Source organism: Dendrobates tinctorius, unplaced genomic scaffold, assembly GCF_039654945.1.
Source record: "Dendrobates tinctorius isolate UK_male_01 unplaced genomic scaffold, ASM3965494v1 ptg000028l, whole genome shotgun sequence".
NCBI classification, from domain to species: Eukaryota; Metazoa; Chordata; class Amphibia; order Anura; family Dendrobatidae; genus Dendrobates; species Dendrobates tinctorius.
In genome coordinates this window covers 85,730,598-85,744,036 of record NW_027361696.1, presented here as the reverse complement: position 1 = coordinate 85,744,036, position 13,439 = coordinate 85,730,598, and the positions used below count along the sequence as shown (strand labels likewise).

General features: G+C 44.6%; 1 protein-coding gene and 1 long non-coding RNA gene across 3 annotated transcripts in view; one reads left to right on the top strand and one right to left on the bottom strand.

Annotated features, from left to right (window-relative positions):
* Positions 1-684: 684 nt before the first annotated feature.
* TSEN34 (tRNA splicing endonuclease subunit 34) lies at positions 685-11,947 on the bottom strand. Of its 2 annotated transcripts, none has more exons than XM_073571146.1 (5): positions 11,790-11,947; positions 8,202-8,467; positions 7,483-7,663; positions 3,711-3,992; positions 685-1,213 (listed from the first exon to the last, which is right to left on the bottom strand). In XM_073571146.1, the coding sequence occupies exons 1-5, from the start codon at positions 11,833-11,835 to the stop codon at positions 1,026-1,028; spliced, it is 963 nt and encodes a 320-aa protein (XP_073427247.1). In that variant the 5' UTR covers positions 11,836-11,947; the 3' UTR covers positions 685-1,025. The 2 variants fall into 2 exon arrangements, with proteins under 2 accessions (XP_073427247.1, XP_073427246.1); XM_073571145.1 differs by lacking the exon at positions 11,790-11,947 and adding an exon at positions 11,570-11,698.
* LOC141085618 (uncharacterized) overlaps positions 9,478-13,439 on the top strand; it is an 80,555-nt gene continuing 76,593 nt past the window's right edge. The window contains exon 1 of the long non-coding RNA XR_012231337.1: positions 9,478-9,662. This is a non-coding gene — a long non-coding RNA (uncharacterized lncRNA). The remainder of the gene's footprint in view (positions 9,663-13,439) is intronic.

The window sequence follows — 13,439 nt, the reverse complement described above, 5'->3', positions numbered from 1 at the left end:
GCGAGAAAATATCGCCATACAGATGTCACACGGATGCTTAGATGTGACAAAAATCGCATTTAAATCGGATGACATACGGATAACTGTTCATGATACATTTGTGCGATTTTGGTCCGTAAAAAAACGGACCTTTTTTGTCATCGTCGTGTGTGACTCCAGCCTTAAAGGGTATGTGTCACTATCACCAGACCAATTATTTAGATCAGGTTTTTGTGTTACATGTATTTTTTTTTCCAAGGAATAATTGTTAAGAATAAAAGTTAGAAATCTTGCTTGTCACTCTGGTCACAAGGACTTTTTTTTTTTTTTTTTAGACTAACTTCTTGTTTCAAGAAATCGATTATACATTAGCTGCAATGAACAGACCCCCCAACCCCCCCCCCCATCTTCTGAAGCATCTAATAAGCATAGGTCATTGTGAAGAGGAGGAGCAGGTGAGCTGTGACCTCCTATTGTGATTGGATCCTGTGTTATAACCGGTTACCTGTCATCATAATCCTGTCTTTGCTGATCTAGAGACTGCCGAATAGTCTTCCTGAAAGGACAGGAAGTAAGGAACTGATAAATGCCTAGGACCCAATGTGAAAATTGAAACATTGTTAAAAATTACAAAAAAAATAGCAAATATCATGATATATAAAGAAAATAAATGCGAAATCTAAAGAAAAAGAGTGAGACAGAAAATCCTTATTTAAATAATTTTTTTTTTTTCCCCGACGACACATTCTCTGTAAATAGTAAGCTTTGATTGTTTGCATTGCAAAAAAACAAAAAAAAAAAAACACACATTGTGTTGTATGGAGACGTCAGCATTGATTATGTACAATATTCCCACACTGAATTCTTCTTGTTTCCAGCTGCCCTGACCACACACTGTTCCACGGGCTCCTCATCTACCGCCTTCTGTCCAAATGCAGCCGCCACCCGACAGCTTTACGTTTGGAGCCTTGACGGTCGGATATATATTACAAGAGCAGTGAACGTAGTGTCCAGTGCAATTTTTAATAAAACCATTTGGTGGCACCTCACTGCAATCCGGACCACTGTAAAGATGTGTATGATACCCGCCCCTCGCGGTTGGTGGAGCAGAGGAGAACAGTCTTCTTCACATTTGTGCCCAAGCGTCCTGCAGTGATGATGTCACTCAGAGCAATGTCCTGGTCTTCTGGAAAGCAGATGGCGATAAAGTGTGCATGGAAGCGCATGGGATCTCCTGCAGCCAAGAGATATTGTTACAATAATGAAAAACATGCAGCTCAACACGTGGACTGTGTGTTACATATATGGTTGGATCCTGAAGTGTTATAACTCGAAACACATCAATAATAAGAACCACTAATATACAGCTTCTTGTAGAATGGATCCTTCTCACTCCCCAATTTTTGCTCAATAATGAAGTCACAGCTACATGGCCATAGATCACTCATATATAGTACAAGAGCACGTGTGGTCCCTACTAAGCGAAACCTGACATGTCTTCTATCACCCGGCACTTAACAATGCAATCCTGCATGAAGGCACCCAAGTCTAAGGGTGTGTGCACACGCTGCGGAATGCTCTGCGGATTTGGCCATGCGGATTTTGTAAAATCCGCAGGTAAATCTGCAGGTCAAAAGATACGGGCCAAATCCGCTGTGGATCCGCAGCAGAATCCGCAGTGTGTGCACACAGCCTAACATTGTAACAATAATTAAAAAAAGTGGATAGAAAAAGTCATGTGTGGGGCAAAAACTAAGTGACTAAAGGCTCAGTTCTGAGCCAAGGGTATGTGCACGCAATGTCTTTCAGGCGAGTCCACTCCAAAACTCAACTGGGAAAATAAAAAAAAAAAAAAAAAAAAAAGGCACCCAGAAAATGTTCGAAAAAATGAGCATTTGCATTTTTATTTAACAGCTTGCTGTTCATATATTAGTATTAGGTCATACGTTTCAGTCTTGTAACAGCTTTAGCTTTCAAAAGATGCCTGGAGGTTAGGAGACTGAGCCGACCATTCTTTAGGCGTTTGTCAGTCTCAAGCCAGTCTATATTTATAATATAAGTAAACGGGAAGACATCAGAGCAACTTTTTAGACATTGTATTAGCATCTTTGTTCACAAAATTGCTAGTGATTTCTTTGTATAGTGGATAAAAAAAAAAAAAAATTTTGGCCTTAAAAAAAAAAAAAAAAAAATTAAGGGTTTCAGAACAGACCCCCCCCCCCCCAAAAAAAAACAAAAAACAAAAATAACATCACGTACACAAACTTAAAAGGGGTTCTCCCCACGAATAAAATGCATTTTAGTTGATCGATCTTGAAATAATAATATTTTCCACAATTGGATGTGTATAAATAAAATGTTCCTGTGCTGAGATAATCTTATAAATGTGCCCCTGCTGTGTACTGTGCAATGGCAGTCTTACTGTGCAGGAACATGGACATGGAGATATTTAGATTTGATATATTTTACTTAAAATGGTTATTCCCAGGATGAAGTTCTCTTTATTATGCGTGCTTATACAGTCCTCCAGACAAATGCACTATCAGGATGCAGTGGACCCATATAATTAAGATGGCAACACAGGTGCAAGAATACCGATGAAACAACCGCTCACAGCCTACCAATACATGGAGGGGGCAAAAAACACATTAAAAAAAAAAAGTGGACTATTAGCTGATATTTTAGCCAAAATACGTGAGCCCGTAACCTGCGCCAAAGGTCTCCACATTTACGGGTACCTAACACTAAATCCTAACACTGAAATAGCCAGAAAGAGGACTTAAAAATCCTCCAATAATAGAATAAAATAATGTTTTTTTGCACTTTTCATTCAGGGTGCAGTTGGGCCCATTTGGTCTTGTAAACTGCGGTGTCTGTTCACATGGCATGCATTTTGATAGCGCTGGGCCAGCCCGCCTGAGCTAATAGAAGGGTGTCACTACTAGGCTGGCCTGGATGCTGTGCATGGCCATAGTGTGAACAGCGCTGCATACAAGTTTTTTGTTGTGCATTAACATACCAGGCAACCACCCCCTCCATTTATTGGTAGGCTGTGAGCGGTTGTTTTATCGGTATTCTTGCACCTGTGTTGTCATCTTAATTATATGGGTCCACTGCACCCTGATAGTGCATTTGTCTGGAGGCCTGGACGGGTAAACCTTTTTGCTCTTTTGGTGCTTATACAGTGCCATCATATTCCGCAGCGCTTTACAGACATTATTATATGCTATCCATAGAACAGGGCTTAACTTACAGATCACAGGGGTTCCGACAGTTAGGACCCCAGAGATTCATAGAACGATTCTCTGCAGAAGTCCGTCTGAACAAAGAAGTGCGCACGGTGAATTTCTCCCTATTCAATGCCTATGCGACTGCTGGAAGTAGACGAGTGCATTACTGTGCTTTCTCAAAAGTGCTGATAAATGAGGAGATTCTGATCCAGGTCTTAGGACCCCGGCTCGCTCCCACTCCCTTTTACACGGGATCTGTGCCAGCTAATTTCCCAACTTAAAAGTTTGGGGTTCATACCCGACTTTTAGCGCCCGGTGGTAAATGTCGATCAATAACTTTTTTATTCTGGAAGTCTGTTGCAATGTTCAGAGTTTCAGGGAAGCGAGAGTTTCCTGAGCCCGCACCATACAGTCCACAATGACAAAAATGCATGTCAGATTGTGAAGCACCCTAAAGTATACAAATACAAAAATGTAAAAGTATTGGCAGGAATAAGATACCTGGATAAACAAGAAAGTCTCCTCCAAACTTGCCACCGCTAGTGAGATAGTAGCCCTTCTGCCAAAGATCCCTGAAAACTTTGTAGCGTGCTTCATGACTCTTTTGACCAGTGTATGGCCATTCCGGGGATGCTTCTTGTATATCCACCTCTTCTTCATTACCAGGATGTATCTGAGCTGTGGGAATCTGCACCATCATTGCTTCCTTTGGGAAGTGGAAGGTCTGTTCTAGGTTTAGCAGCTCTTTAATGTAACCCGTTGAGGACGACTCCACTGTTTCTTCTATAATCACAACAGACATAATTAGACCTTGGATCTCGATCCCCCACTCTTCCTCACTACAATCGGTAATGAAAAACACAGGACCGCTGCCACTCCATTAGTGTCTACAGGACCCCCTGAGAACCATCTACATTCGTTCATTCAATCCCAAAGGATGGAAGGAAGGAGGAATGAGAAATTTGAACCCTCATTTTAGTTATTAGCAGTAACACTGCCTCCACTCCGTGATCAAAAATTTATCACATATGCTATGGGTGGGTCACATATGATAGTAGTGGGGAAATCATTCAAGTCCCTCTTCACATGTCCACTTAAAAAAAAAAAAAGTAGACTTTAAACGGTCAGTTTTTGCTATCCTTGAGGTTTTCTGTTGCCCATCCGTGTGTACCATAAGTGTGACACGAACTGGAATATGATGCAGAACAGAAATTACAAGATTTTTAGGTCTTAAAAATGTGCAAAGATAGAGAGAGATTAAAAACCAGCATAGGTAAAGCACACAGCTGTGGGCTGATATCATCAGGCTGGGAAGTTCCATGGTTATTGGGCTCTTCCCTGCCCACAGCCACCCCAGAAGTGGCACCTCACATTAGATATGCCAAGTCCGGCGCGTCATCTTTGTTCTTCCCGATTGCCACCGCAACAGGTCAATCGGGGTTGATGTCAGCTGTGAATTGTCCAAAAACACAGCTAACATCAAGCCCTGGTGTTAGTAATGGAGAGATATGTCTATGAGACACCCCCATTACTAACCCCGTAATAAATAAACAGCACTTTATATAACCACTCCCTGACACTTTCCCTGGTTCACCAATTTAAATAAATAAAAGCAAGCAGGTCTGACGTAGTCCAGAGAATCTGATGTAGTTACAAATAAAACCAGAAAAACATAAGAAAAATAAAATGAAGACACTGTTCCTTGTTCACCAGTTTAAGAAAAAAAAAAAAAAAAAAAAAAAAGTCCCTCACAGGTCTGATGTAGCCCAGCACTTCTTATGGCATTCCCGAAATCCAACCCACACTGTGTTCAGCGAGACCCAGCAACTGGGAAGAGCAGTAACGTTAAACGACATCACTGCTTCTCCTGATTGCCAACGTACAAGGGCAATCGGGAAGAGCGAAGGAGAAGTGTCAGAATGTGATGTACCACTTCTGGGGTGGCTGAGGTCTGGGATTTTTAGGCTGGTTATCAGAAATAGGCAGGACCCCATATTATTGTTTACATTTATCAGGTTATTACATGTACAATAAGGTACACTCACAAGGCATATGTCACGGATATCTAACCATCTACCCAATATCCATCTCTATCTTCGCACATCTTTAACACCTTCTGTCATCTGTGTCAACGTGTGCGGTATGTATTGTCATCCGTGCGCCAGGAAAAAAAAAAAAAAAGACATATCCTCTTGTGGACCAAACTGACACGTGTAAAAATACAGAGCTGTGAGGATCACCATAGATTTTAATATGCGAGCATGTCTCCAGTATGTGTGAAAACAGACGTCACACGCTCCGGAAACACGTGTAAAGGGGGCCTAAGAGGGGCGTCTTATCCTAGAGATTGGTTCTCCATTCCATACTACAGTCTTGTCGAAAAGTTTGATACTTTTACAAATTTTGTGTTTCTTGAAAGATAAGAATCAACATTGTAGATATTGATTGTTCACATAAACATGATGTATTTGTGAAGAAGTGTAAAAGCTGAAGTTGTACTTCAGTAACCATGGAAACATCCGACAAAAAAAAAAACAAAAAAAAAAACCCACACTAAAGCAGCACGAATTGTGAAAAACAAAAAATTTGTGTCAGACTCAAAACTTTTCGCCCACGACTGAACATGCAAAATATGGAACTGTAATTCTTTACATCCAGATGACGGAAAGCCTGTAGCCTCCTGAAAACTGAAGATTTGCAGCTATTGTATGAGTATTTGTGCAACAAAGCAGTTTTCAAATTTTATTTCTCCACACCTTGCTATCCTTTATGGCTCTGTTCACATGTCCGGTGGTTTTTTACATTTTTGGATGCCAAAAATAAAACACTCCATTATGGATCCCTTCATTTGAAAGGGTACAAAATATCTTAAAATTTCTTCCGTTTCTGGCTGCAATCAATTTTTTATCCGGATCAAAAAACAATGGGCCAGATTCATCAAAAGAGCGTTGTTTATACCGGTCTTGATGAGGGGGCCGTGCTGGAGTCAGACACTTATGATTTATGAATCTGGAGCATCTGACAAATGGTGTACGCCAAGCCAGAATTGCACTTTAGTGGGGGACTGGATTAGATTTCTGGCAAACAGAACGCCACAGCTTGTTGGGAATTAGACAAGCCACCCATCACACCCCCATCCTGTGCAAAACTGGAGTATAAACACCAAGAGTTGGGAAACTGTGGCGCCACTCTGAGCTGCGCCTAAATTTTGCAACTTTTCAAAGCTTTTAGACCAGAATTTTGGTGTGAAAGCTTTGATGAATTGGGCCCACAGCCTGCAAAATTCTCTTCTCCACCCCCAAAAAATAAAAATGAGCAACTGCATCCATAAAAGTTTTTACCATTAAAGGGAACCTGTCACCCCCCCAGGCATTTTTAAGTAAAAGAGCCACCTTGTGCAGCACTAATGCTGCATTCAAGGTGGCTCTTTTACTTAGCGTCCCTTCCACCGCAGAAATAATCGTTTTTAAAATTGGTCAAAAATACCTGAATTTTGACTGGGGGGCAGATCTTTCCCCCTCTGACACAGACGCCTCACATCCATCACTCATTTCTTCCTTGAGTCTTTGCTCCGTCTCCTCAGCGTTCTTTTGAAATCCTGACGCCTGCGCTGTACTATATTTTCTTGGGCATGCGCAGTTAGCGCTGCCTGTGCTGTCACATCACATCCTGGCCTTCCTATCGCGCCTGCGTGGACGCGCGGCCAGAGATCCCGCCCCGTAGTCGCTTATGATTTATTCACACTGTGGGGCTGGGAATCCTGGGCATGAGAGCCGCAGAGAACTACTGCGCATGCCCGAGATTCCAGGCCCCGCAGTGTGAATAAATCATAAGCGACTGCGGGGGCGAGATCTCTGGCCGCGCATCCACGATAGGAAGGCCAGGATGTGATGTGACAGCACGGGCAGCGCTAACTGCGCATGCCCAAGAAAATATAGTACAGCGCAGGCGTCAGGATTTCAAAAGAACGCTGAGGAGGCGGAGCAAAGACTCAGGGAAGAAATGAGTGATGGATGTGAGGCGTCTGTCAGACCTGCCCCCTGGTCAAAATTCAGGTATTTTTGACCAATTTTAAAAACGATTACTTCTGCGGTGGAAGGGACGCTAAGTAAAAGAGCCACCTTGACAGAATGCAGCATTAGAGCTGCGCAAGGTGGCTTTTCTTTACTTAAAAACACCTGGGGGAAGGGGGGGTGACAGGTTCCCTTTAATACGATTTTACCAAATAAGACCCTGGCAATAGAAGAAAGGGCATTCATTGTCCCCACAATACCTTTCTGCTCAACACGCTGTCTTTTCCTCTTGCTTCTGCCTTCTGCAATCCGCTCCGATAAGGTTTCCAACGTGCGCTTCTTTTCCTGCAGGGCCAACTTCCACTGCTCTTCATAGCTCTGATCCAGAAATTGTGCATAGGATTCCTTCTCTTCTGTAGTGGCCAAGTCTTCTGTTTCATCCTGTAAATGACACCGTAACTTTATAGACCAGACAAGGTAAAGTTATATTTCAGAGGCTGTAACCCAGCCATACATTGGGGTCCAGATTATCGTTGCAACACAAGGCCGAGCACAAATCCAAGCAGAAGTATGGGATCAGGGTGTTCTGGCCATAATACGGACTGTGATATGCAGCACTGGTCTCAAGAGCATTTTCCCAAAAATTATAAAAACAACGCTACGGGGAAAGCAATAGAGAAGGTATAAGCTTAGTGTAGCCACCTTTTGTCCTCATCAGGTGTTTGGACAGATGGTCGACAAGGAATATAGCTCCATTAAAGCTCACATTTAAGGGTATATTCACACATGGCAGATTTTCTGCTGCTGAAAATCAGTTCTGTGCATGTGACGAGTAGTTTCTGCAGTACACACATAGATTTCACATGTTCTGCACTAACACAAGTGATGATTTAAGAAGGTGTAGATACAAATCCTAAGAGCAGCGATATTTGGCCTTCAGTCGGCCTTTTCTTCTCTATACACCGCTCGTGATACGCACCACTGGCAATCCATCACATTCTGCGAATTCTTGGTCTGCCAAGCGATGATGTACCAGTCGTGCTGCCCCATTTTCCACCAGGAGCCGGGCTTCTTCAGGCAGAAGGTGAAGTGGGAGGCCAAGCCGCGTATTCTGTCTCGGTTTCCTCACCAACGCTCCTACGAGGTTTCCTACCAGGCCGTGCTCCTCACGGATCTTGCGAGCGTCTTCTGGTCTCCATACAAAGGCTTTTCCCTGCTGGAGATGGATTAGGATCCTGGAATGTTCTGAGCAATAAACAGACATGTAAAAGTATTCAGTCATTCTGTGCGTCTCTACCTGAGCCACGAAATCTGACTGGGGATGGGGTTTACGCTGGTTGGGATTTTTTTCTTTTTATTATACATTATATTCTGTAATCTGAAAGCCACAAACAGATCAGTGACAAAGACTTTCTACAGCACATAGGAGAAGGCACTGCAGCACTGAAGGGGTAAAGGCGATGCTACTACAGCTGCGTTCACACACAGCGGTCATGCTGAGGCTTTTACCACAAGGCTGCTGCGTGTCTTTTCACCGATTCCCTGCTAAATCACAAGAAATATGCGATTTCACCTGCAAAACTGCATGGCTGATCATAACAGCTCCATAGTTTTGCAGGTTTATCAGCAAAATTAAAGGGCTTTTCCGAGCTTTTCACACACATAATCTCAGTGCATATCTGGGCTGCAGAATGCAGACAATAAGTAATTTACCTTCTGTGGCCAGTTTGCAGCGTTTGCTAGATATCAGCTCTTGCTTGTAATAAAAACATCCTGGGGGGGGGGGGGGTGTTATGGCATTGAAATGAGAGCTGGTCGTTTCCTCCTACTCTACTAAAAACATGCCCTCTATAGCAACAACCCCACCCTCCATAGCAACAGGCTCTCCCCGACCACATGAACAAGCCCTCCTCACACAGTAACAAATTCTCCCCCTCTAGCAGGCTCAGTGCAGAGAGCAGGACCACCCAGCTGCTCCTACCCCAGACACACACTGAAAAGTGAAACTAGTGAGGAGGAAACGACCAGTTCTCATTTCAATGCCAGAACACACCCCCCCGGACATTTTTCTTACAAGCAAATGTTTGGGGCGTGAGTAGTGGCATAACTACCGGGGTAGCAGCAGATGCGGTTGCTTTGGGGCCCGGCCTATATAGGGGCCCGGGTCCCCGGCTCCAATCGGCGCTACCCGGGTAGTGCAATTTACTACAACTCCTCCCCTAGCAATGCATGTCACTTGCACTTGCAGCCCCCGGCCGGTGCTTATTCCACCTTCAGTGTCTGCTCATTACCTATGCGCATAAGTAATGAGCGGCTCATAACATATGCGCATAGGTAATGAGCGGCACCACATGGACGCTGAAAGCAGGAAGAACACTGCTGAGATGAGAAGATGGAACAAGCACCGGCCGGGGGCTGCAAGAGACAGACAGAGAGAGAGGTGACTGAGTATAACGGAAGGGAGGCTCAGGGGCAGGCTCTGTCTGGTCTGGCGGGCTACCGGGTAAATATACACCATGTGGTGCTGGGCGCTATATATACCATGTGGTGCTGGGCGCTATATATACCATGTGGTGCTGGGCGCTATATATACCATGTGGTGCTGGGCGCTATATATACCATGTGGTGCTAGGCGCTATATATACCATGTGGTGCTGGGCGCTATATATACCATGTGGTGCTGGGCGCTATATATACCATGTGGTGCTAGGCGCTATATATACCAGGGCTGTGGAGTCGGAGTCGGAGTCGTGGAGTCGGAGTCGGTGCTCATTTTGGTGGAGTCGGTATAAAATGGACCGACTCCTAAAATATATAATAAATTGGGTACAGTAATTCAATGCAGGATGTGCTGAATATTTTTTCATAGGAGTTTGGGAAAGTTATGAAATGTCCTATAAATGGCTGTTCTATTCCTGATCTAAGGCTACATTCACACACAGCGTTTTTCCTGTGTTTTTTGAGGATACGTTTTTCAGCTGCAAAAGCTGATCATCTTTTTAAAAAAACCGCATCACCTGAAAGGTTTTTGAGCTCATAGATAATGTTTTCAATAGCAAAAGCAGATCAGAAATCTGCTCTATCCATTTATCCATATCTGTCTATCCATATCGTATCTGTACCAAAAAGAATGAAAACCGGGTAGTACACCAATATATATTCTGTTCTATCTAAATATCTTGATTATTGGATCATAAAAATGATTAGATGTCTGAGGTTCACATTGTACTACAATAAATTGTTCACTTAAATATAAGCAATATGTGTGGGAGTCGGAGTCGTGGAGTCGGAGTCGGTGTAAGGGAAATTGAGGAGTCGGAGTTGGAGTCGCAGGTTTGGCTTACCGACTCCACAGCCCTGATATATACCATGTGGTGCTGGGCGCTATATATACCATGTGGTGCTGGGCGCTATATATACCATGTGGTGCTGGGCGCTATATATATACACACCATGTGGTGCTGGGCGCTATATATATACACACCATGTGGTGCTGGGTGCTATATATATACACACCATGTGGTGCTGGGTGCTATATACCAAGTGGTGCTGGGTGCTATATATACCATGTGGTGCTGGGCGCTATATACACCATGTGGTGCTGGGCGCTATATACACCATGTGGTGCTGGGCGCTATATGCCATGTGGTGCTGGGCGCTATATATATATACACACCATGTGGTGCTGGGTGCTATATACCAAGTGGTGCTGGGTGCTATATATACCATGTGGTGCTGGGTGCTATATACCAAGTGGTGCTGGGTGCTATATATACCATGTGGTGCTGGGCGCTATATATATATATATATATTAGGTGGTGCTGGGCGCTATATACACCATGTGGTGCTGGGCGCTATATACACCATGTGGTGCTGGGTGATATATATATATATTAGGTGGTGCTGGGCGCTATATACCAGGTGGTGCTGTATACCATGTGGTGTTGGTTCAGCAACTTAAAATATAAAATTATCAATGCTTAACTAATTTGATTGTATTGACTGAGTTACAGGATTAGGAATAATTGTGTTACATTATTTCTAATTCTGTTACTTAATGTGACTCTAATATGCATTATCAGTAAGGGGGTGTGTCTTGAAGGGGTGTGGTTTCGAGGGTGTGTCTTTAAGGGGGCCCCATTTAAAAGTTTGCTATGGGGCCCATTCAGTTCTAGTTACGCCCCTGGGCGTGAGGGGTACTACAGTGGAGTGCAGCCAGGGCTCCCTGACTCTCAGGGACTGACTGCTGCGCCCTCCACCAGCCAAGGCCGAATGTAGAGCTGGTGTTGTCAGTCACGGATAGAAAGAAGCAATACATAGGAGTGCCACACCACGCCCACAAGGCACCTCCGGCATCATTAGCATATATGCTCAGGAGAGGAGTTCTCGGCGCTGGCGCCATGCACGGCCACCATCTCCTGCCCCAGTGCCCTGAGCTCAGGCAGGTCCTGGCCACCTCAGGCAGCAGCATGGCCCCAAGCAGCCTCCCCCGCAGAGAATTCCCGCAGCCGCTTCTCCTTGCTATAGGACATGCGCACTTCTGTAAAGCCAGCATCCCGCGCTGTACCTGCAGCTCCCTGCACGGCGTCCTCCTCCCGTATGCAGCGCTCCATGTGGACGGCGGGCTGAGCTGTGACGTCACCTGGCTCCGTCTTCGAGCATTGCCGCCGCTTACTGGACGGGAAACAACACGTGACCGCTGTCAGCGTTTAGTACTGAGCGGGGCTCTATATATTACTTTGGGGCGGAGCTACGGTTCTGCAGTGTGGGAGGTCACATGATCCCTCAGAGCTGCCGGTGCCGGTCGGTGGAAGGTGGTGCAGCGCTGTGTGTGCACGGCCCTCTCTGGTCTCCATCGTTAATACGTGCAGCGGTGAATGACGCCGATGCCTCAAGTTTTCTAAAGCGAAAACCGGAAGCCATTGCTGGTTGTAGTACGTTCACACGTCGCGTTTTTGGCCCTGGTTTATTTTTCCAGCAGAGTGAATGAGATTCCTGGTGTCTCTTGCACACTAGGCTTTAGTTTTTTCTCTTCTGAATTTGCTGCATTAATTCTTTATGGCTATTGTAGGGTTTTTCCTGCCAAGTGACACAGGAACGGCGGAAACAAATACCGTATATTTTTATTTGTAGAGCTGATTTGGGTACTGCCATGTGAGTGTGGGGTACGACAGGGCGGGTACCGTGATAACTGTTCGCCTGACCCTGGAGTTCCACATCTGGATGCCCCTTGGCTCAGATGGGTGAGATCTTAGCAACTTCACGCACTGAAACGTTCTTTATTGTGGTGTGTTATTCCATTGTGACTTACAGCATGTAATGTTCCTTGACAATTTAATGCGCAATATATGCTGAATCCATCAGTCAGTGGTCAATTTTCTCATTAGATTTTATTAACTCTTTCACGACATGCGCATGTTGTGTCTCCCCCTTTGATGTGGGCTCCGGCGCTGAGCCCACATCTTACTGGCACATGTCAGCTGTTTTGAACAGCTGACATGTGCCTCTAACAACAACGGGTGGAATTGCGATCCACCCGCGGCTTTTGACCTGTTTTATGCCACTGTCAATCTCTGACAGCGGCATTTAATGCGCGCTTCTAGCAAGCACGCCGGCAATCCCGCCCATCGGTGACCCCTCATGTGATCACGGGTCACTGATGAGTTGGCACGACAACCAGAGGTCTCCAGCAGATTTCTATAGTTGTCAATGCTGGATTGCTATGAGCGGCGCCCGGTGGTCGGCGCTCATAGCAAGTGAGTAATTCTGCTACATACAGGTGATCTGATCATCGCCTGTATGTAGTAGAGCCCAACAGGTTATGGCAGCTTCTAGTCTCCCATGGAGATTATTGAAGCATGCAAAAAGTAAAAAAAATATACACTGGGTGCAGAATTATTAGGCAAATGAGTATTTTGATCACATCATCCTTTTTATACATGTTGTCCTACTCCAAGCTGTATAAGCTTGAAAGCCAACTGCCAATTATGTAAATCAGGTGATTTGCATCTCTGTAATGAGGAGGGGTGTGGTCTAATGACCAATACCCTATATAAGGTGTGCTTAATTATTAGGCTATTTCCTTTCCTTTGGCAAAATGGATCCGAAGAAAGATTTGACGGACTCTGAAAAGTCTTAAATTGTGAGAGGTCTTGCAGAGGGATGCAGCAGTCTTGAAATTGCCAAACTTTTGAAGCGTGATCACCGAACAATCAAG

Excerpts from the sequence above, each read along its gene's own strand:
- TSEN34 (XM_073571145.1), bottom strand. The coding sequence starts at position 11,693 with ATGCTGCTGCCTGAGGTGGCCAGGACCTGCCTGAGCTCAGGGCACTGG. Across the intron at positions 8,468-11,569 it reads ATATGCTAATGATGCCGGAG|AACATTCCAGGATCCTAATC; the intron begins GTGCCTTGTGGG and ends TTTATTGCTCAG. Across the intron at positions 1,214-3,710 it reads AGACTTTCTTGTTTATCCAG|GAGATCCCATGCGCTTCCAT; the intron begins GTATCTTATTCC and ends TCTTGGCTGCAG.